This window comes from Terrapene carolina, unplaced genomic scaffold (genome assembly GCF_002925995.2).
Source record: "Terrapene carolina triunguis isolate 2854851 unplaced genomic scaffold, T_m_triunguis-2.0 Scaffold35098, whole genome shotgun sequence".
In the NCBI taxonomy this organism is placed as follows: domain Eukaryota; kingdom Metazoa; phylum Chordata; order Testudines; family Emydidae; genus Terrapene; species Terrapene triunguis.
In genome coordinates this window covers 1,002,036-1,025,215 of record NW_020699449.1, presented here as the reverse complement: position 1 = coordinate 1,025,215, position 23,180 = coordinate 1,002,036, and the positions used below count along the sequence as shown (strand labels likewise).

The following is a 23,180-nucleotide window of genomic DNA, read 5'->3' as shown; positions in this document are numbered from 1 at the left end:
TAAGTTATAGAATCTCGTTCTTGAGGTAGCCTTCTATAATACTTTTATTATTATTATATATATATTTATATTTGTTTTTTGTTTCGTTTTGTTTTTTCTACAAAAGTGCTCAAATACAATGCTTGCTAGTGTTTGGTCTTTCATACATTTCTTTCTACTAGTGATGGGAAATATGGAAGAAAAAAAAAATCCTGTGTGTTACACCAACATAGCTGAACTATACGTATGGTTCTTATCTGACACCTGAAAGAAAGAGTTCCTTTGATTTTTGTGTGCTAACATGTTACAAGGCATGACAGAGACCTGGGCCACTGTAAATGGCTTCATATAGAGTCTCAGAAAATATTTTACATTGTTTAAAGAATTTTGTTCTCTCAAATGGAAATCTAAAGTCATGTTAAAGCATACTCTGAGGGCTAAATCCTGCTTGCCTTACCCATACTAACAGTCCCATTGCGACCAATAATTTGATTTCAGTGGGCCTATTGACGTGTACAGTGAGCAGGATTTGGCCCCAAATGAAAGGAATGATGCATGAGTACTGCTAACAAAAACTACTTACTACTAGTGCAGTCCTACATCTCTGCAATGGCAATACCGTAATCATCAACACTGTGGTTTATGAGAGCCAATTTGGAAGGAACCTTAAAGTAGTGGGCATGTCTGTTGTTGGAGTTATGAAAGGATAAAGGGTCCTGACTACCCAAGTGTTTTGGGCTTGCATTTATTAACATCCCCTACTCGGTTAAAAACCAGGAATGTGTATTATTCAAAGTGTTTTTGTACATGTGCTAAAAAGATAATGCTTTAATTGAAAAGAGTAACAAAGATATGAATTAACTAGTGTAAATACAGACATAACAAAACTTAAAGATATGCTATCAAAATAGGCATCAAATATAAGGCACTCTAAATGTGAAATAAAAATAAAAACCAGCATCTCTAAATAATGCTGTATGCCACAAAATATTTCTAATTTATTAACAGAGCAACATGAGTTTGGCTTTGCCCTGTTACACATCCTAAATGCAAATTTCATAGCACATACTATAGACAATATATGACTGAATACACTTTTTAAACATCTTGATAGCTAGTATATTACAACATTCTCCCCTCCTAAAGGGATATGCACTGACCTTTTCCACATGCACACCTCCTATACTTAATAATATGGTTTGTTATTGCACTATAGTGTTACAAATATTGAACTTCACTGGAAGCCTCAACCACATAATGTGTGTGTGTCTTTGTGTGACTGTGTATATAAACAATCTTTTTTTTTTTTTTTTTTTTTTTTGAGTCGGGGTGAGGGTCAAATATCACTGATGTGCATTCCTCATTTCCCTTCTAACCAAAAAGCTATGGACTTTGGAAATGCAGAGATGTTCAAAAAGTACCATATGGGTTGAATGTAGTATTCTGGAAAACTTTCCCACCACTTCAATAAATCCAAGTCATGGAAGAACTGATGCATCTATATATATTTATGTGTGTATCTATCTGTCTGTATATCTGTAGATATATATAGAGATAGATATGGATAGAGAATTATAAAGAGAGTAGTGTGTGTGTGTTTTAGTAGCAGCTTTATACTTTGCGCCTCCCTGTTGATTCCAAAAGAAACCAAAAAAGCCCCACTCTGATTAACTGATTAAGAGTATTTCTTTTAAAAACAAAAACAAAATTAAACCAAACTGTAATATCTAAGAAGAATGTGGTACTGTAGATAAATATAGGACTGCACAAAAATGTGCAAATTTTCAAATTATTTAACATTTCTACAGCAAGATATTACAGATAACAGTTCTACAGCTTAAAAAAATCTACAATTCTGAAACAAAAAATGAACAGTTATGCAACTTTTTTTTTTAAATTCACTTCATCAAATGATAAACTCTTGTTAAAAAAAGGAAAAAGTTTACACAGTTAAAAATGAAGCACAGGTCAGCAGTATCTTTACAATACTAAAAAACTAAATCAAGGACTTTCTTTTTAAACATTCCCCCATTTTCCCTAAAGTGTTATTATGAGCATTATGGTGGGAAGGGGTGATGTTGAAGCAAAGAGTCCATTTTGTTTTAAGAAGCCAGGTACCGGCCTTTTAACAAACATCTTGCACTGAATTGCAGTACTCTCAAGATTCATCTTTGCAACAATCATGCAATCCTGAACAAGATGATGGTTCTTTGCAATAATTTCCTCTTCCCTTTAATTTCAACCAAAGTTGAATCCTTGAGGTATCTGTAAATGAGATCCTTCAGACGCCTCACCAGTCAGGATTCTTTTATTATATTTCTGGTTAGGTTATTAAACTGTGAATTCTTGGTCCACCTGGAATAGTTCTTGGGTTGTTTTTGTGTGTGTGTGTGTTTTTTTTAATATTCCCACTAATTGGTCTTTAGCTAGGAGTTAAGAAGTACTTCTCAAGCACACTGTATGGCTCAGAAGAGGCTCTCTGGATCTTAAAGGGCCTGCAGTAAAAATCCAGGATGGGTCAGGGGGTTTTACGTTGCATAGTGATCAAAGCTGCCCAGATATTCCAGTGCGGCTCGATAGCCAAACTGGTATTGATCCTGGAAGAAAAAGAGAGAGAGAGAAAATATAAAAACCTCTTTGTTGTTTTTTCATTTAATCAGAGGCTCTGTGAATACACTATATCCCACAGAGGCCACAGCAGTTCAGTGATATCCTCCTGCTGACATCAACAGAATACACTGGTTTGAGTTACAGTAAACAAAGATGGGTTGAGATGCTCATTGAATGCAATAACATTCTCCTTAGATGGAACCTGCTTATTTGTGATGCGAATATATATTCATTTACTGAGCGGTTGTTGCTCTGAATGAGTACAAGAGAATTAGCAGAAAGCTTTTTGTCTGAGGGGAGTGCATTAAGATTTACCTTTTGCATTATTTCATACTGTTTGAGACTTGCTAATAAAATGTTCAAATAGCATCTCAGTGAATGTGACTAATATGTTAAAACATCATATTCTGGTCTCAGTCCCTCCCAGGCCAGGTGTGGGGTGCTGCACACATAAACACAAGGTAAAATAGCAGGTCAGGAAGCACAGGGGGATCCAATCCTGCCTTGTTGTATAGTTACCAAATTATTACTGCCCAGCGGCAGGAATTAGCAGCTCAGAGAGGAATGTGAAGTTAAGCACCTTATTAACATGGTGCAGCTTATACTTCACGCCAAGTCTCTTCACACGACCTACATCCATTTTTATCTTCTGCACCTGAAAGTAAAGGTGTGGAAGTGCAGAGGGCTTGAGGTTTACTAACACTCAGTGCGGGTGCTACTCCTAGCACTTCATCTCATTTGCACACATAGCACAGTAGAAGTCTCTTTATGCTGGAGTGCAACAAACTTGCCCACCTCACTTCATGTGAAAGAACAAAAGTTGTTTCTTTAAGACCTCCAAAATACTGAAGCCGCCTAGGGGACTTGTTCATGTGATGCTACAGTCTTGCAGCCATAAGGATCTGGGTTTCATTTCACTCAGATCACAATTCAATAGCTTCCATTGGACCAGCAGTCCATATCATAACACACCCACTTCAGTTTATCTAATTTGCCATGATCATTAGTGGCTCCATCCTCATAATCCTGCAAAATACTTAAGCACATGATTAACTTTAAGCATAGGAGTAGCCAAATTGATTTCAACAGGACTAATCATGAGCTGGATGGGGACAAGAGCGCTCTGCATCTTGCAAGATTGAGCCCTAGACTTCCGTTCTGTTCTGGATGAAATTAACACAGTGCATGGAAGATTTCTACTTTCAGTCTGGAGTGGAAGCATATCATCCACGAGTAAGCTAAAGTAGAAAGAGGGAAAGGATATACATTGCACAGCCCAGCATTGTATTTATGTGGACTCCACAAAAGCTTATTTTTCTATATGCTAGATTTGTTTATAGGAACCAATGGGACAGAAAGTAGATATTTTTCATTTTGCTTAAATGTACATTTTCTACAGCAATAATGGTAATGGAAAATAAATGGAGTTTACTCTTCAATTTTGTCTCAGTGAGTTACTTGGCTAAGTGATAAAACTTTAAAAATGGTCTAATTTCATTTAAAGAGTGTGCGCACATGTGTAAAACACTAAGAGTAGGGCTGTCTACTTTTTACTGAACAAGTGTCATTTTCTTAGAGCAAAATGGCAAAGTGCAGGGATCAATATTAAATTTCAAATCATAAACATTTTAATGGTCGGTATCAGCCGCCCAAGGCTGTAGAAGGTCCTACAAATGCTTTTTCTCCCCCCTTCTCCCTCTTTTTATGGATCTGATCTGTTGGCTTAGAACTGAGAGTCAAAGGCTCCAATTCATGACATTCAGCACGTTTTAACTTAAGTAGTACTTAACTATATGATTAAAGTTAAGCATGTGCTTATGTGTTCTTTACGAATTGGGATGATTCCTGAATCGGGCCAGGAACAGGCTGGCTGGCCGTGCCCAAGACCTCTCCCTCACCAGACTGCAGAACTTTCACTGACAGTGAGATCACTAACTTTATAGTGTCCCAGGGCAAAAAGTTGTAATCTAGGGTTCCCCCGCCCCACAGGGATGTAATGCTTTCATGCCAAACAGTCAAATTTGTGTTTATATGAAGTCTGGACAACCATAAAAATACTATAGCCTCAGTTTTAAGCCACGGGACACATTCTGCCCTCCAAATGAACAGAAGCCAGCAGGGTGCACCCACAGGCCAAACTTTGCTCCCTGATTATGAATATAGATTACTAGCGTGAAGGAAAAATTCAAAATGACATGGGCAATGTTTCCATCTCAAGTTTCTTCTAGAAAATAGGGTCACAGAAATATCTTATTCAGTCACCACTAAAATGGACATTTTCCAGGCTGTGGTATTCCCTATCCACAGAATGGGAAATAGCCTAAATGCACTGCATAGGCTACATACATAGCTACAGTACTTAAGAAGGGAAAGTAAATTGTATACCTCCTATATAAATTCCTGGCTGTGGAAACCTCACTCCCATCACCTGCCATTCCTAACATTGCATCCACCCAGCCACCTACCCTGACCCAGTCAATGCATATGTATGTTGTTCTTCTCACCTCTGTCTGTACCATGGCTGGCCGTTGTGTCCTTAACATTTTGACTGTCTGGAAGATATCTACAACACCTTCATATCTCATTCTTTCCAACACGATGCTCAGGGTTATGAATACTCCAGTCCTCCCAACACCTGCACTGTTGCAATAAAAAAGGAGTGTTAATTGACAGTTAAAATGTTGAAAGAATTGGCTGATTATTTAGCTGTGGATATGGTACACCATATGTACATGGTCATCTACATGGAAAAAGGCTCTATAAGCAAAACTTCTGTGTGGAAATTATACACATTGACAAAGTGACCATTCTCTGGCAAACTCACATTTGTACTAATGTACTTCCAATGAAAGCTGGATAGTCAGGGAGCATTTTAAGTGATTTTGTTTGTGACCAAGAATGTATAGTGGTCAGTGTGTGGCAGGGGAAAATGAGAGGGTTCACTGGCCTGCCAATAGTCTAACTGGAAATGAAAAAAGAAATGGAAGCCAGAATTTAGGCTACCTCTCTGTCCTTATCTCAACTTGTTTGGGTCCTGTTACATATGGTATGTGAGATTACTCCCTGTTCTGAGACCCTTGAAATATGCAGGGGTAAGTTAGGGACAGAGCACCAGCCTTATCTTTCAGTTTCTTTGTTTTTATCGTTTAATGGAGAACTTAACATAAATATGGTTTATGTGAAAAAATATAGCTTGTATTGAAGAGGAATATTACAACGCTTACTCTTCATGTACAACAAATTTGAGAACTGAAACAAAAACGGATGGCTCTTTTAAACAGGTCTGATTGTTTCCAGACCTAGTATTTTTTGACTCCTTATTACTTTAAGACAACTATTTAGAACTTTTTAAACCAGCAAGAGGAGCGAATTAATTCATACTGTTCTGTTCTTGAGAAGCAAGAAAGCATCTGGAGAGTTAGTTAATGAGGAAGACACTGAATAATACGAAAAATCTCCACATTTTCAGATCCTAATTAAGCAGCAAGTGTAACGCTTGGGTAAAGTCTGCAGAAAATGGATGGATTCATTTACTTTGGGCTGAAGCTGACAAGCATATTTAAACAGTGCGGCATCTTTTCACCAAACGATGTTTAGGATATAAGTACAAGTCCACAATACCTCTAGCAGCGTTTAAAGACCTATCTCATACAATCTGTCTCAAGCAAAGTGGTGAGTTCAATTCTCCTATGGCAGTATATAAAAGGGCTAGACATGTTGTTCATAGGGTCCTCTGTTTAGTAAAAGTCACAGGCAGGGCTGGCTTTAGGAACTGTGGGGCCCGATTCGAATACGCGGAGGCGGTCCGGGTCTTCGGCGGCACTTCGGCGGCGGGGGGCTCCTTCACTCACTCCAGGTCTTCCGCGGCACTGAAGGACCCCCCCACTGCCGAAATGCCGCTGAAGACCCGGAGCAACTGAAGGACCCCCTGCCACCGAAGTGCCGCCGAAGACCCAGACCGCCGCCGGGTGAGTAAAAAAAATTAAAAAGGCACTTAAGGCGCGGGGCCCAATTCTGGGGAATCAGGGGAATCGGCCTAAAGCTGGCCCTGGTCACAGGGCCTGGGCAGAGTTCCATAACCCAGATAGTTCCTCAAGGTTGGGAAGGATGCTTTTCATTAGGGGCATGCAGTAGAGTTTTAACAGTTAGGGAAGGGGCTCGTAAGTGTTTTATCAGCTGGGAGGAGGCAGGGGGAGGAGATTATCTTTAAAGGGTTGTGTGTGTTAGGATCGGCTGCAGGGTGGGTAAGGTCTTGGAAATCTGCTGAGAGAGGATGCTGACAAAGAAAGGCCCAGATAAAATCACAGGATCCTGCGTGGCCACTAAGCTGGCACATACCTACGTCTGGTCCTAGCGTACACTATTTCTACTGAGCCTTGGATTTCAGGAAAAGTCCTTTGCTGACCTAACTACTTTTTAATTAACTGCCTAATGAGGTTAGAAAGTTTTAAATAGTAACACATTGATTTGTTTGTAAAATTCCTAGAGAAGGAAAAATCACTCAATGTCAGAGTGGTTTACTGTAATACAGGTAAGTAAACCACAGAACAAATATATAGAAGAGAGAAAAATTACAGGGAACCAGGTAGCAGGAAGTTCAGAGGGTGAGGAATTTCCCTGGTCTCCCCCTTTACAAATAAATCCCTTGAAAACAGGTCAGAATACAGCTCATAAGCATTTTTTATAAGAGGGCCGCAGGGGTGAGACTGAGCTATGTAGCAGTGAAGAGTTTGCAAAGAGGTGGGTTTGAACTGCTCCAATTCATATGCACAAGATCTTGATTCTGAATGATTCTAATAATGACAATTTAGATGTCAGCAATGTTAACTATTTCACTGCTGCTAAGGCATCCAGGAACGAAGAGGTATGATCTTACTGGGCCTGATCCTGTTCCCACTGAAGTCAATGATGCAACTCCCATTGACTTACAGCGGTGCAGGATCAAAGCCCATAATGATCTTCATAATTTATTGTGAGTGGCATCTCATTTCAACATCATGTGTGGGCAGAGCTTGGAAAGAACTTAAAAGGGGCCGCCATTTGTTTTTTCATCTGAGCCCACATAAAGGGCCAAACATTGCCCACCACTCCCCTGGCACATAAATCCCTAAATCAGCTAGGGTGGGACAGGTCTAATCTTGGAGAGTCTGTGCAAGATAATTCATTACCCTCTATGCACCACTGAACTCTGCTCTGCAGTGCCTTTTTTCTTTGCAATATGTAGCGGGTATTTAGGGACACAGCAAAGGCGGGGTTTAAATGGTCCAGCAGATCCACTAGCTTAAACTTCCTATTTAGGGAAGTGCAGAGGCCCTAGCTGCTACTAAAGTCCACCAGGGGAGTAGAGCAATTGTGCATCCAGTCTTAACTAAGGGCTGTTGCTGGATTTGGCAGGGCTAGGATATTTCACTTTCAGTCCTTGTTTATATATACCCCCTACCAAACCTCTACTTGGCCTTTGCATGGGAGAAGAAGGCATTATTCAGCCCATGGAAAGAAACTTGCACCTGTATTAATTGCCCCCCCATTATATAAACAATACCATTTAAACTATCAAAAATACACTTTAATGTTGCAAAATTAATTTCTAAAATCCTAATGGATTTTATAGAAAGCAATTTATTACGTAAGAGATCAAAGATAAATATATTATCTTTAGCCATCTGCTAGAGACTTTAGAATATTGTAACCAAAGCAAGTTGGCATAAAATAATAATTAACCTCCCCCTCCCAAACACACACACACACACACACACACACACTCAGGATTATTTCTATGGGCTTGATCCTGAAAGCTGCTGTTATCCTCAACTCACTTATAAAAGGAACTGAGGGTATTCAGCACCTCCTTAGAGGGTAGGTTCTACATTCTGAGCTTTTAGCTGACCAGTCAAAAAACACTGACTTTACTGTGGACATAGGCTTGGTCTACACTTACCCCCCAATTCGAACTAAGGTACGCAACTTCAGCTACATGACTAACGTAGCTGAAGTTCGAAGTACCTTAGTTCGAACTTACCTCAGTCCACACGCGGCAGGCAGGCCCCCCCGTCGACTCCCCGGTACTCCTCTCGTCTAGCTGGAGTACCGCAGTCGACGGCGATCACTTCCTGGTTCGACTTATCGCGTCCAGACAAGACGCGATAAGTCGAACCCAGAACTTCGATTTCCAGCTGCCGAACTAGCGGCTGGGTATAGACGTACCCTTAGTCTCTGAATGCAATGGCTACCATTACACCGGATTGCCTAATGTAGAAACCATTTTTCTTTGGTCTATTTTGATGATCATACTCAGCCTGCTACTCAAGGACATCTAGCACGTTTACTGGTAATGATCACCATCACCATAATAGCCTCACTGCTAATTACTATTGAAAACACAATCAGGTACATCACTCTATAGTAAGGCATTTCCCACTGTGCGCTGAATGCAGCATAGACCAGGGTTGTTTTTATCCTGTGGCAAAGATCATTTGTAAGGGAAAAAAATCATGTTTGCTCTTATTTGAGTGGCACCTTTAGTGTCAGAATGGGATTTCACCACAAAATAGTTCCAACATTACTGAAATATAGGGGATAAAAGGGATTGGCATTAGATTGTTTTATTACATTTCTGATAGTTCATCTAGGAAGTCATTCCATTCATCTCTACACTTTCACACCAATTAGCTACCCCCTAAAGTCAACTTTGAAACTTAAAATATCTTTTTAATCAAGAAAAACGATCAATCTGCACTGAGGTTTTTTACTTACCTACAATGAACAGAGATCGGTCCATCCTGACCAAACTGCTCTTTTGTTTTATGAACTTGGCCTATGAAGTCAATAAATCCTTCTCCAGACTTTGGCACTCCTTGTTCTGGCCAGTCAGTGAACTGGAATTGCCTCACTGTTCGGGACTGGCCATCCTTTAATGAAAGACATACACAGTATACCACAAAAGAATGTTCCAGGAGTTGAAAGTCAGTCAGTCAGCAAACCAGAACAGCAATTATGAAAAATGTACACTGGGAGGGGAAAAAATATGCAAAGAGCAAACATGGCTAAGATCACATTTACTAAGATGCTTCCAATCACAATGCTGATGAGCTTGTGTTTTTCTTCTTGTTTTGCAGTTATTATTCCACATTGACATAAAAGGGCAATTTCATTAACCACGACAATGCTCAAATTACTCTCAGCATTGGCTAGAATATTGTCTGACATTTAGATCCTGGAAAAAGAGAGTTTGAGGACAAGGAAGTTGGGAGCTAGTTAATTGGTGGGATTTTTTTTTAATTAAATGCTTGTGAGAAGTTCTGGATTTATAGCCCACAAGATTCAAATCCTCTCTTTATTTGGGGAAGTTCTATGGCCTGTGTTATACAGGAAGTCATATTAGATGATCACAATGGTCCCCTCTGTCCTTGGAAGCTATGAAAACAGGTACAGGATGGCCAGCGGCAGTGCAAGCTTCCCCATGCTACCTGGCCAATATGCTTCAACCTCTGCTTGGCTGGACTCTCTCTACAGGCAAGAAGGTAGTTCATTCACATTCAGTCCTTGCCTTCTCTGTTAAGGCTGCCACTAAGAATGCCAGGTTTCAGAGTAGCAGCCGTTTTAGTCTGTATCCGCAAAAAGAACAGGAGTACTTGTGGCACCTTAGAGACTAACAAATTTATTTGAGTATAAGTTTTTGTGGGCTACAGCCCACTTCATCAGATGCATAGAATGGAACATATAGCAAGGAGATATATATATACACACATACAGAGAACATGAAAAGGTGGGAGTTGTCCTACCAACTTTAAGAGGCTAATTAATTAAGAGAAAAAAACTTTTGTAGTGATAACCAAGATAGCCCATTACAGACAGTTTGACAAGACGTGTGAGAATACTTAACATGGGGAAATAGATTCAATATGTGTAATGGCTCAGCCATTCCCAGTCTCTATTCAAGCCTAAGTTGATAGTGTCTAATTTGCATATTAATTCAAGTTCAGCAGTTTCTCCTTGGAGTCTGTTTTTGAAGCTTTTCTGTTGCAAAATTGCCACCTTTAGGTCTGTTACTGAGTGGCCAGAGAGGTCGAGAATGCCGGTTGTGATAGTGTTCTTTTGTGATGTGGACATCTGTCTATTAGGAGCCAGACTGAGACCCCAACTCATTTCACATACACTAAACATCCACTGACTCACAATGATTATCAGTCACTAGCAACTTGAACTGGACTTAAACTAATGACCCAATAGACAGAAGATTCCATCTCTCATTACAAATCTACAGGAGCTATCCATGCCTCTGTGGTTACTTTCTTAAATGAAGATTAGCATTATTGCTTATTAAAGTTGCATAATACTGTAGCATTCTTACTTCTGGAATAAAGCCACAAGTATTGAAGTCAAATGTAGACTTCGCTTCATATTTAATGCCTGTTTAACATTTAAATGGCTAGTAAAGTAAGTGCAAAATGCACTGTAACACAATACTAGGGAATATAGTTGTTTTAAACACTCCGATGTTGTGCTTGCTGATTTTGAACACTGTCAATCTGTATAACTTGTGTCTTTTAAAAGGATTGACACAAATTGAGCTATTACTGTTAACCTTCATGCCTTCTGGACACCGTACACTTCCTGAAGGCATCCACTTTTCTGCCATGAAAACAGAAATAACATATGCCATGTCACCATGTCTTTAAGCAGTAACTGTGGCATTGTACGAGGAGAGGAAAGAGAAAACTAGCACCAGATGCCATGTCTTCAAAATGGTCTTTTACAGAGTGAAACCAATGGATCAGCTAAACAATTATGGGAACCCCCCAAAAAGCAGATTGGAAGGTAGAGGCCAGAGGAGTTTCCCACCAAAATATTTAGCCATGATTGCTCTGACAACTGAAATATTGGTCATTTAAAAAATTTAACAAAACAAAAAGCAATCACTTGTTCCTACTTTTCTGCTGGTACTTTGGGGCTTTCTACCTCTCAGGTCTACAAATGTGTGGAAAAAACAGGGAGCTTATACACAGCACTCTCACTAAAATCCAGAGAAGCCTGACTCACCAATCCTTAGTGTTCCCCTCAAAAAACCTCGGTGACAATGAGCTCTCTAGTGTTGAAGAATTTGTTTGATCCAATTTAAATAAATGCATATTTCAAAAACTGCACCTGGTGAGCACAATTTGTGTGGCTTTTTAGAGCACTACACCCCTTAAGAAGCCCAACTTAAGCTATTTGCTAATGTTTCTTACTAAAATGTCATTTTCCCAGGATAAAACTCTCTTCTCTTGTAATGGCTTCCCTGGTATCATTCCTCCCTCGAAAGACGCACTACAATGTACCCTCCAAAGCCACTATAAGTGCAGTTCCATAAATCAACTGGCAAGAGGTGCTCTAGCAACAGAATGGCTCACATTCTCTGAACAAACAAGCGAACAGAAAACCTCCTATGTGACACTTTGGCAACATCCTACCTATCAGAGGTGCTGACTTTGTCATTTCCCAGAGGTGCTCAATACCCACTCTGCCCCAGCCCCCACCCTCCACTCCATCCTTTCCCCCAAGGCTCCACCCACCCCCACTCCGCCTCTTCCCATCCCATTCCACCCCTTCCCCCGAGCGTGCCCCGCCCCCCAGCACCTCCTGAATGCTGTTGAACAGCTGATCGCAGCGGGCGGGAGGTGCTGGGAGGGAGGGGGAGAAGCTGATCAGCAGGGCCGCCGGTGGGTGCTGAGCATCCACTATTTTTTCCCTGTGGGTGGTCCAGCCCCGGAGCAGCACCTATGGAGTTGGTGCCTGTGCTAGATATCAATTAACGAGGGAGACAGCAGTCCTTTAGTGTTCCTGTGCTTAGGAAGCATCTACTGGACCAACATTATCTTTACATTTAAGACAAAACTGTGCTCAGGCTGTGGCTGGAAAGATCACTAATTTCTATCTCTATATTGTGAAACATACTTGTCAGTAAAGGTTTAACTTTAAAGGGGGACAGGAGTCTATAAAACCTGTTCCGATCCTGCTTTAATAGCAATTAACAGAACTTACATGTTATTTAATGATTATACCATAGTTTATAAAGTCACTCTGATGATTTTAGACTAGCATGAAAGTAGATTGGGAACGAATCTACGATCTCTTACATTATCTCTTCCCCATGCTGCTGGCATTATAAATGGTGTGGCTTTTTTTTTTAGTGAGATATCTCTCCCTATAGCCGTCAAGTTCCGAGTGTAACATTTTATTAAAATCTTTATTTAAAAATATTTGTAACAGTTTACATAGACAGAGTAAAAAGTGCTGTTTTCAGCACATGAACATTCAGATTGCTGTGTTGAGCAAAAGAGGTCCAGGTTTCTTTTAATATGTAACCCTATTGATTGGCTGACCATTTGGACTTCTATTTTGCCTCTCACCAGGGCTATTCAACTGCCTTTCAATGAGCTTATAGAGTATATAATGCTCTCTTATGGATATCACTAATAGACTAGTGCTGCATGAAACTGCCCCAAGTTGATGATCCTCATAGTTTACAGAGACAGTGGGTGTAAAGCAGTTAGAAATCATAGATTGGAGCAGTTATGGAGGTTACCTGTCCCTTATGACAGTTCACTGTGTAATAGTGATAACACAGAGCTCCATATCAAATTCTGCTTTGACACCTACAAAATACCAGACTGTTGATGATATTATCAAGTTACAAAAGACATTACACATCAAAGGGAGGAAGAATGGTAACAACAATAAAGTGTCCATTCTGCTCTGGATATGCCAGTGATTTAGTTACATAAATTCCATTATCATTAGTGTAAATTAGTCATGTTAGCACTCCATACAACGAGAAAATAATAGGTCTGATTTTAGTATGTGCTGAGCACCCACAACTTTCAGTGAAGTCCGAGGGAGCTGCAGGTTCTCATCACCTTTGGATAATCAGACCATATACCTCTCTAAGATTGTCAGTTAGTCATTTAACACAACTGGAACCATTAGGGCAGCGCTGTCTTCAAAACTAGGGAAACATTAACATTAAGGGACTGTGAGGTGGTACAACAGATTGGTGAGGCGTACTCACCACAGGTTAAAGCAAGGAACTTTTTAGCAGGTGTGTTAATACTAAGGCCAGGCAAGCTATTTGTGGCATACAAGTTATTTGATGACTTTTGCCCTTTTATCAATTTGCAAACTATCCACTATATTTTTACAAACAATGTGTTTGTTAACTTGAAACTCTTTGATGAATACCATGTGAATGCATTTTATTCTAGGGATTGTTTGCAAATGATCCTCTTCAGCTACATCTTTGACTCTTTGCTACTCACTCTCTGTAATGTGTGACTGGTTACCCATGTCACTTGCATATATTCCAATTTAGGAGGAACAGAATGATTTTACTAACTATCTACAAAGGAGGTCACCAAGGTGGTATTGAAATTGGCTTTCATGACTGTATGATTGTCTTTGTTTACAAGTGTGGTTGAAAATTGCTGCTATGAGTCACTCCTTCTCCGGCATTGTTACGTAGAGATGGGTCATTTATATGAACCTCACTCTATTTTGGTAGTTCACGTAAAGTGGTAACAAATCCAAACTGTGCCTGTTTTTGTCTTTGCAAAGTCAAATTCCAGCCTCTTTTGCCCAATACTAGTCTTAATGTTCCCTGTGGCTAGTGAAAATGCCATTTAGCTAACTGTTTCAAGTGTCTAATCTACCTTTATCTGTAGCCTATGTTAGCATCAGCAACCTAGTCATAATAATAGAAGGAAATCATAGATTCACGGATTATAAGGCCAGAAGGGATCAGTGTGATCATTTAGCCTGACCTCCTGTATAACTCAGGCCATAGGACAGCCCTGAATTAATTCCTGTTTGAACTAGAGCATATCTTTTAGAAAAACAGCCAATCTTGATTTAAAAATTGAAAGTGAGAGAGAACCTACCACTTGGTAAGTCATTCCATTGGTTAATTAACCTCACTGTTAGAATTTTGCACATTATTTCTATTCTACATTTGTTTAGCTTCAACTTCCAGCTATTGGATCATGTTATACCTATCTCTTCTGGATTGAAGAGCCCATTATCAAATATTGGTTCCCAATATATGTAAAGTCTAATTTCTTGGGTATGGATCTGGAGCTCTAAGTGATTTTATTCCTTGAAAGTACAGCATCCTGCTATGTTCCTGCAATCAACGCTATTGCTACAGTGCTTCCAAAAATGGAGCAGGGTAGGGGTTTCCCTACCATACCATGTGAAGTGTTAGAAATCACAGTATGAGAATTGTCAAAGATATTCCTATTAAAATAAGTTTATATACAGTTAATTTTCCATCAGTGCTGAACCTTGGACTCAGCAGTCCAGATGAGGAATGCATAATGGAAATTAGCAAACCAGGGTCATGGCTGTAAAGCTCTTCTCTGCAGACATATTAGAACGCTAAAGAGTAAGCTATGCCAAGAATCAAATTATAATGTGCAAAACTTGTCAACTTTTCTTAAGAATGCTGTTTGCTCTGCTGTTTTTTAATCGCACCATATTAACCTTCAAGCGTGCATGACCTAAAGAGCTGTGCAGAACAACAACATATTTACAGCCTTAAGTGATGAAAATTCCAAAAACAAGTATCAAGCAGGGTCTGGAGGGAACATGGCCTTCTAATCAGCTAATGCTTTTCAGCACAAACACATATACAGAACTTTCTAAAAGTTGTGCTGCCCAGATGTTATGTTTGAATTACAGCCAGTTCTCTTACAAGGTTGTTATTATCTTTCCCTTCTCTTTGGCTATTGCTTAGGTCTGGGAATCAAGAATGTCCCTAAGGCATTGCTAATAAAAAAGAAAAGGGAAGAGACTGGACTCCTTTTAAACATATAGAAAACAGAATTATGTTGAGCTAACTTACCCTGGCATCTGTGACCTTGAATTCCCTTAGGATATACTGTGGCATGTTGTACTCTGCCATGGGATCCACCACAAAGTACTGATATCTGGCTGAACGCTCTGCTGGCCAATACTGGTGGCATTTTTCCTATTTAAAAAAAAAAAGTCCAGTTCCGTGTTATAAATGAACATGTCTTCATCACGGCGGATTGTTATCATCTGTTTTAATTATAGCAAATTCAGTGCTCATGAAGAACGCCATTACTAACAGAACTAAAACCTAAATTCTTCTATTTGTCCATAAAATAGATACAGCTCTGGCACGTGGCATTGCCAGTGTCTCCAAACTGCCCTGTCAGCAGGCTGTGGCATCAGTCACAATGCTGAAAAACTGTTTTGTTCCACCAACTTTCAACACTGTGAAGAAGGGCTGCTGCTGCCATCTGAGGCTTTAGTATCAGTTTTGATGGCAGTCTCGCTGGTATGGCTTGACACCTGCCCACTAAGAACTAGACTTAGATCAGCCACTAGTTTTTTGTTTTTTTTTTAATTTAACTACTCTGTTTCTTATATTTTCCAATAAATAAAAATGTCTGAAAAGGAATGAAAAAGTTATCTTCAGGCCTCCAGTTCACAGGTCCGCAATGAACTCAACATATAGCTTCTGAACTGCTCCCCGCACACCAGTTGAATTGTTATTTATCAAAAATGATCAGATAGTACCTCAAAATCTGCAAATCTTGGTGATTTCAGTCCATAAGGGTATTCAAATCTTAAAGCCATTTTTACTTTCCTTCCCTTCATTTGCCTCAAGCACTCCTTGGCCTCTGAGGATCTAGCCTTTTATAGCTATTATGAATTCCCTGCGCCATTTAGTCTTCCAAATAGAAAGCCTGATTCTGATATCACTTACCATACACCAAGTTTATTATACTGGTACAAGTCTACCATTTCTGTAAACTAGTTCAATCCTTCTATTATACCAAGAGGAAGCTTAATGAGATTTAACATGGTAAACAAGCTGCTGAATTTGCAAAGGTCAGTATAATAAGTACACAGGAAAAGTTGGGACGTAAGGAAACCCAGAAATGGAACAGCTAAGACTTTTAGCCTCTCCTGTGACGATTTAATTTTATCATTCAACACGATCACTGATCTTTATCGCTGATCTTTACTTTTTGGAGATTTTACAGGAAGGTATGAATTCTCCAAAAGAAACAAAGTTTAAAGCCTATTAAAACAATACTCACTCTGCCCATTTCTCGCAGTTTAGTAAGCATGACTACGATTGTGGAGTTGTGCTCCCAGAGCATCCTCCAGAAATCTTCAGTTGTCTCTGCCAAAGGTCCCTGCGTAGCTATGTAAGCTTTTTGTTGCCTACATCAAAAACAAGGGAAAAACCCCAAAGTGATGACACTCAAATGCTCTCTGTTTATATGTAAACATTATATTGAGACACAGTTATAGGAAAAGTAAGGAAAAGATATATATTATTAATGGTAAGCACGTTAAAAACCTATTAAGATTGTTTAATCAAACAATGGCATTTTTTATTTTTAGAACTTTGTGAAGGAAATTGCTCTGTTAATATTATGATGTATGTCTTTATCATTATTATTTAAATTTTAATGCAACTCTAATAGCTCAATTTTGTGTGTCATAAAAAGCACTTAGGAAACACTTAGTTGTGCTTCTTCATTTTGTAGAAATGACTGTCGTACAATCTATTAGGTTTATGAATTATAGCACCACGCAGCTTCTTTATTAACTCATTCAACAGCTTAATCCCTCCAGCAAAAGTGGGGAGGGTGCAGAGGCTCAAAAAACCCCTAAGAGTCATGTGGGCTGCCGCACATGGTCTTAATACTGCCCTAACCAATGGCCATACTTTTCCTTCCACAGGTGGAGGGCGCCAAACTGCCAGAATCTACAGTGGATGAGTGGTGCATAGAAGGGGAAGCTATGATTCTGAGAATGCTTCCTCTGCCGCCTGATCTCACAGGAACTCCTCCGGCTCCATGAAGATTTAAGGATGGAGACAAAAAGAAGCCACTCTCTGTAGCATGCTGACTCAGTGGATAGTCAAACATATCGGAGTGGAAGTTAGTACTACTCCAAGCAACATTAGCATTTACTGCATCCCCTTCATAGAATCATAGAATATCAGGGTTGGAAGGGACCTCAGGAGGTCATCTTGTCCAACCCCCTGCTCAAAGCAGGACCAATTCCCAACTAAATCATCCCAGCCAAGGTTTTGTCAAGCCTGACCTTAAAAACCTCTAAGGAAGGAGATTCCACCACCTCCCTAGGTAACCCATTCCAGTGCTTCACCACCCTCCTAGTGAAAAAGTTTTTCCTAAAATCCAACCTAAACCTCCCCAACGGCAACCTGAGACCATTACTCCTTGTTCTGTCATCAGGTACCATCAGGTATCATTCATGGCTTTGCAATGAAGCTGCTGGATTAATCAGCCAATGACAGCTGGCTCCTGAGGAAACATGTTGTAACGGTGGTAGCTCAGGGGAGAGTTTGGAAACTGTGTGTGGGTAATGGCTGCTTTGGTGCAAGGCCCTGGCCTTAATGGGTTCACAACAAGATCCATACAGATCTCAGGATATCTGCTGCTTTAGGGGGATAAATCCCCTTTCTTTTCTTTCCCCGCCTCTCTTACTGGAACACTCAGAAGAAATTGAGGTCCCAATTTAACTATGTGTTTAAGCAGAAGACTAACCTAGCATATAAGCTTCTGAGTACTCCTGTGCTTGAAGTTAGACATGATTATTAAAACAGAGTTCTCTGCCAAAAACAGTTTTTCCTTCACAGTGAGGTGCATAGAGGTGAGAAAATAGTTCCAAGTCTATTATTCATTAATTAAAAATGAAACCCAACATGGAATGGTGTCATGCATACAAACAGTGCTGTCCTGAATTTTGTTGAAATTTACTGTCATTATATAAATGTATATGTAAACTTTGTAAGGTTTTAAACAGTTCACATCACAACACACCAACACTTAGTACCTGTATCCATCAATAAAACTGGCATTGATATAATCAGAGCCTTCTACTCCTCGGATCGGCTGCAAACATACCCTCGTTGATTCATATGGCATAATATTAACAAGGCGATTTTTGAATTTATTACATGGAAGATTGGCACTGATGAATCTTGAAGTATGAGCTTTAGAGCTAGCTAGACGCTGTTGAACAGAGAAAAATAAATTGAGGGGGGGAAATGACAAAACCCAACAATTTCAGTGTCTGATTTCTGATTTGATTATCTCTGTTTTGGCTGATTAAAAATTCCTTTAATTTTAAATGGTTATTTTCCTACATTCTAATTGTACTAACTAGATATTTACAATCTGCTTTTTAATACCATGGTATATCTTTAACATTCTATTTATACTTATGAAAAAAATTAGAAATATTAAATGATGTCATGAACATGAATACCAACCTTTTCTAACAATAAAGGAAAAGCTCTATGGAAGATCCTTGTCTGGATACTAATCAGGGTTAAAAAATTCTGTGTAAAAATGTAACCTTCTTTTTCAAAATACCAGCCCATAATTGTGAAATTCTAGCCTCAAGAAAGAGCCTGAAGTTCCTGGGAACAACTAGTGTAGGATTTAGCACCACAAAATATTTACCCCAATATATTTTTATCTCCTTATTGCATACAGTACCTTAAATTCCAGTTCCATTCCTGTGACATTCTCTCCTGTTTCTATCTGTGTCAGCTTCTGAATATATGCATACAGATTTCTGGCTGGCACTTCGGTATTTCCACATGTCACTGCTTCCAGCAGTGCATCATGGATAAAGATGTATTGGTCCTCCGTTTGAACCATGTAATTCCTCTGGGCTCTCATTAGAGTTACGTGGCCATAAATATCTACAGTCTTTTCATGCTTTATTCTCTCTAACATGGCATCTATTACAATGAAGCAGCCAGTCCTGCCGACTCCAGCACTAAAAGAGAACCAAATATGGGATACAAAAAAAGTGAAGGAAAAGGATGTTTAATTTCACACAATTTGTATATTTTTATGACATCCACTTCAGATAGCTTCAAAAGTTAAGACACGGGAGTGACTCTGGGCTGTTCACTCCTGTATTAATATTAACTCCAGTTACTATAAAGGGGCCCTACTGTTGAGAGAGTTGAGTTCCCTCAGCTCCCATGGTAAGCAGCTGAAAGCACTGACCCCTTTACAGGAGGCCCTTGAAGGCTTGGGCCCTAAGATGGCAGGAATAAAGTAAATAAATACAGAGAAACACCTTCTACAAACGTTGTTTTCCCCCAAAAGGGACAATGATCACAGGTTATATGTTTTTAAGGGCATTCTCCAATTATGTAAAGAATTCAGGCTTTATTTTATAATGCTACATTATTTTCAAGACATCTCTATTTCATTAAGAAGAGAGTCATTCGTTAGTAAAACTGAATGTTATATATTGTGCACCCAACGCTTAACTCTGTCCAAGCTGCTCTTGTAGGTAAACTTTATGCCACTCAGTCTCTGATCCTGGGGTTGGATCTTGATGCAGTTTGCACTAGCCTCAACCCCTTCACCCAGCCAGGCCACCAACATGACCATTTCACCAGGTGCTGTGAGTTGGGGGGCAGGACTGGCTATATGCCAGTTGTGCACCACTATGCTTGGGAAATCATTAGCAGGTCATATATAAATCTCCTTTGCATCTCCAGAGGAGTACAAAACAGACTTGATGGAGGCCAGGATCTGGCCCTATATATATATATATAGTTATATATAATTATTAATTTAAAGGGACTAGATGATACAACTAAAATCATGTTTAAATAAATGCAGTTAGAGTCAAGTCTGAGTTCGCAATATTCACCATACAGGATCTGCAATCTCCTGCTCTGGGGAGCTCATTTTACAAGGTGCTGAGCACTTCATGAGGGGTTCTAAGTGACCACAACTTCCATTTCTTCAATGGGAGCTGGGATGTTTCTGCACCACACAGGCTCCGGTTTCATTTCAAAGCCACGGAAGTCACCACTGCCTAGTTCCCTGCATAGCAAGTGATTAACTGTGAATTTCACTGAAGTAGAAAGTCTTTTTTTTTGTTTGTTTTAGGATGGGGTGGTAGATTGTGAGGAGAAGTCTAGGGTACAGTGAGAGTTTTGGTAAAGGCAGCTGAGATCTTTCACATAAAATATTAAGTCCAGTTGAAGAGAATTAAAACCAGCTCAGTAGTAGATCCATTTAATAGTAGTTTGGTTTATGAACCCTGCTGTCAAAAATGTACCAAATTTTAGGGCTTTTATTTTTTTAAATCACCTTGTCTTTAGCCAAAGTGTTCAGTGTTATATTCTGTATATTGGTTACCATATTATGACTCTAGTGGCAATTGGGGGAGGGAAGAGAATGTAAAGCTCAAATCTTGATATTGATATTACTCAGAGGACTTCCTTTGATACTTTACTAGTGGCCATACATAGTCCGTTGCATGGCAGTAGGATATAAGCAGATCCAAAGGACCCACTGAGAAAGTATGAAAGAGAAAAGGAAGAGCATACGGTCAGAAAGCATTGTCCTCAGAACTGCAGACTTTGTTTATTAAATAAGGTTAACGTTCCTTGAGGCTCAATTACTGAAGCCTAGAGGAAAATTACTCACCAGAAAGTTTTTTGGTGAAAGTAGTAGATGTAATAGGTCAATTTTTCAAAAGGATGATTGCCTTTTGTAGGCACAATTTAGACCCACAATATATGGACCCTCAGTTCAACTATGTGAGCAAATTTGGATATTATGACTTTAGCTATACGACTATAGGAGAAAATTACATAGAGGTGTACATTGTACCTGTAAATTCATTTTTTGTGGGCTCAGATCATGCCTGTGAAAAGGAATGCTAGGCCTCAGCCCTTTGAAGATTTATCCTAATAATCCTACACTCTTGCTTCTACGCCGCAGGCACGAGATTCAGAAGGGAGCATAGCAAACAAGAGTCTACAACCCTCCGGAGCCTCAAAAAAAAAAAAGGAACACTGCAGCAGTCAGTCTTAGAGTTCTAGTCAAATGCTTCAGGCTCCTGGGGCTCACGATGGGGCCTAGGGTTGCCAACCCTCCAGGATTGTTCTGGAGTCTCCAGTAATTAAAGATTATGTCATCTGATGACATCTCCAGGAATTCATCCAACCAAAGTTGGCAACCCCAATGGGGCTACAAATAGCAGCGTAGCTGTTCCCGCTTGGGCTGGAGCCCAGGCTCTGCAACTCACCCCTCTCATTGGGTTTCAGGTGGGAACGTCTACGCTGCTGTTTTTAGCCCTGTGAGCCTGAACCAGTTGACCTGGGCTCTGAGGCTTGCTTCCTCGTTGTTGTTGGTTTTTGTTTGTTTGTTTATTTTTGTATTGTAGACATACCCTCCGAGATAATTTAAGGGTGATCTTAAACTGAGACATGTTAATAAAAAAATACAATCCCAAACTCTCCAGGTCAATTACCTAAGAAATACAGTCTTTTAATGACGTCTTAACTACCATAACTAATGGCAAAACAGAAAGTTGTCAAAATTCTTTATCCTTATAAAGAGCTATGAAATCCTGTGAGTTATCAACAAACTGGTTCTGCTTGTAACTCAGATAAAAAAAAAGTACAGAATATAAAGTTTTATTCACCCATGAGAAAATTCTTGTCAGTCAGATTCCACTTGTCTTAGATATCATTAAACAAACATTTCTGTACACCAGTTACCTGTTTCCGAAGGTAGACCTTCCAAACAACTACAACAGAAATCTTGTGCTAACACACCAAACCCGCCAATCTCTATTTTGTCATATGCTACTTTGGGGATCACTTGAGATTTGGGGCTGATATTGATCAGATGAGGTTTCCAGGAAGATGGAACAGGCCATAACTTCATTAGCTAACAGGGAATTCATTCACCTTGGTTCAGTAAGAGTTATGCACTCCAGCAAGCTTGAGCTGTTTTAATCTTTGCAAGGCTCTTTTCTGCGGACTTGCAAGAAAATCACAGCAAATGGCACCCACTGGCCTGGCAGATTGGTTTACATGAAGATTTAAACCATAATTTTCTAATTCAGGAGCCACTCTTGCTTGCAGCAATCAGCAGAGACTGACTGTGATTGTGGATTACAAAACACTTAGCATTTGCATCACAGGTCCTATGATTGTGGCTTTTTGCATCTGTTTTGATTGTGCAAATAACCAGTAAAAAAGCTGAAGAGTGTGTGATTTTCTAAGATATGTAGAGTAATCCATATTTCTTTAAATGCAAAATGAATTTTACTAATAACTAGTAACACAAATACTCAGTCGTTGGTACCTACTTCCTCGTGCTGCAATTATGCCAAATTTTAGAAGCTAAGCAAATTAGGCTAAATGAGAATTTGGATGGTAAGATAGCAGAAGTGTCACTACTAATTCAAGGTCTGGCTATTTCCCCTCTCGCTCAGAATTGAGCTAATGCTCCAGCACAGTGTTTGTGAGAACTGTGCTGCTGGATGACGGATCACTTTTCATATGAGACACACAAGGTTACCCTGGCACTTACAGACCTTAAACAACCCGCTGGCCATTATTGGGTCAAACAACCACCCAGGTAAAACTCTGCCTTTTAATTAGAGCAGGCATTTTTCACTACCTCTGCTCACCTGTTGTGTTAACATCTATAAATGGTTTTTCAAGGGCAGCTCTGGATAGAGTGTACTGTTGCAGTAAGATAGCCTATGGGTCACAA

The 23,180-nt window shown here is 39.7% G+C and overlaps 1 protein-coding gene across 7 annotated transcripts in view; it reads right to left on the bottom strand.

Moving 5' to 3' along the window:
• Positions 1 to 2,365: 2,365 nt before the first annotated feature.
• PTPRD (protein tyrosine phosphatase receptor type D) overlaps positions 2,366 to 23,180 on the bottom strand; it is a 184,095-nt gene continuing 163,280 nt past the window's right edge. For all 7 annotated transcript variants that reach the window (XM_024213897.3, XM_024213898.3, XM_024213900.3 and 4 more), the window contains 7 exons: positions 19,131 to 19,416; positions 18,463 to 18,641; positions 16,692 to 16,818; positions 15,464 to 15,589; positions 9,343 to 9,497; positions 5,094 to 5,229; positions 2,366 to 2,576 (listed from right to left, as the gene is read on the bottom strand). In XM_024213897.3, the coding sequence (XP_024069665.2) occupies positions 2,508 to 2,576; positions 5,094 to 5,229; positions 9,343 to 9,497; positions 15,464 to 15,589; positions 16,692 to 16,818; positions 18,463 to 18,641; positions 19,131 to 19,416 (1,078 nt within the window). In that variant the 3' untranslated portion in view covers positions 2,366 to 2,507. The remainder of the gene's footprint in view (positions 2,577 to 5,093; positions 5,230 to 9,342; positions 9,498 to 15,463; positions 15,590 to 16,691; positions 16,819 to 18,462; positions 18,642 to 19,130; positions 19,417 to 23,180) is intronic.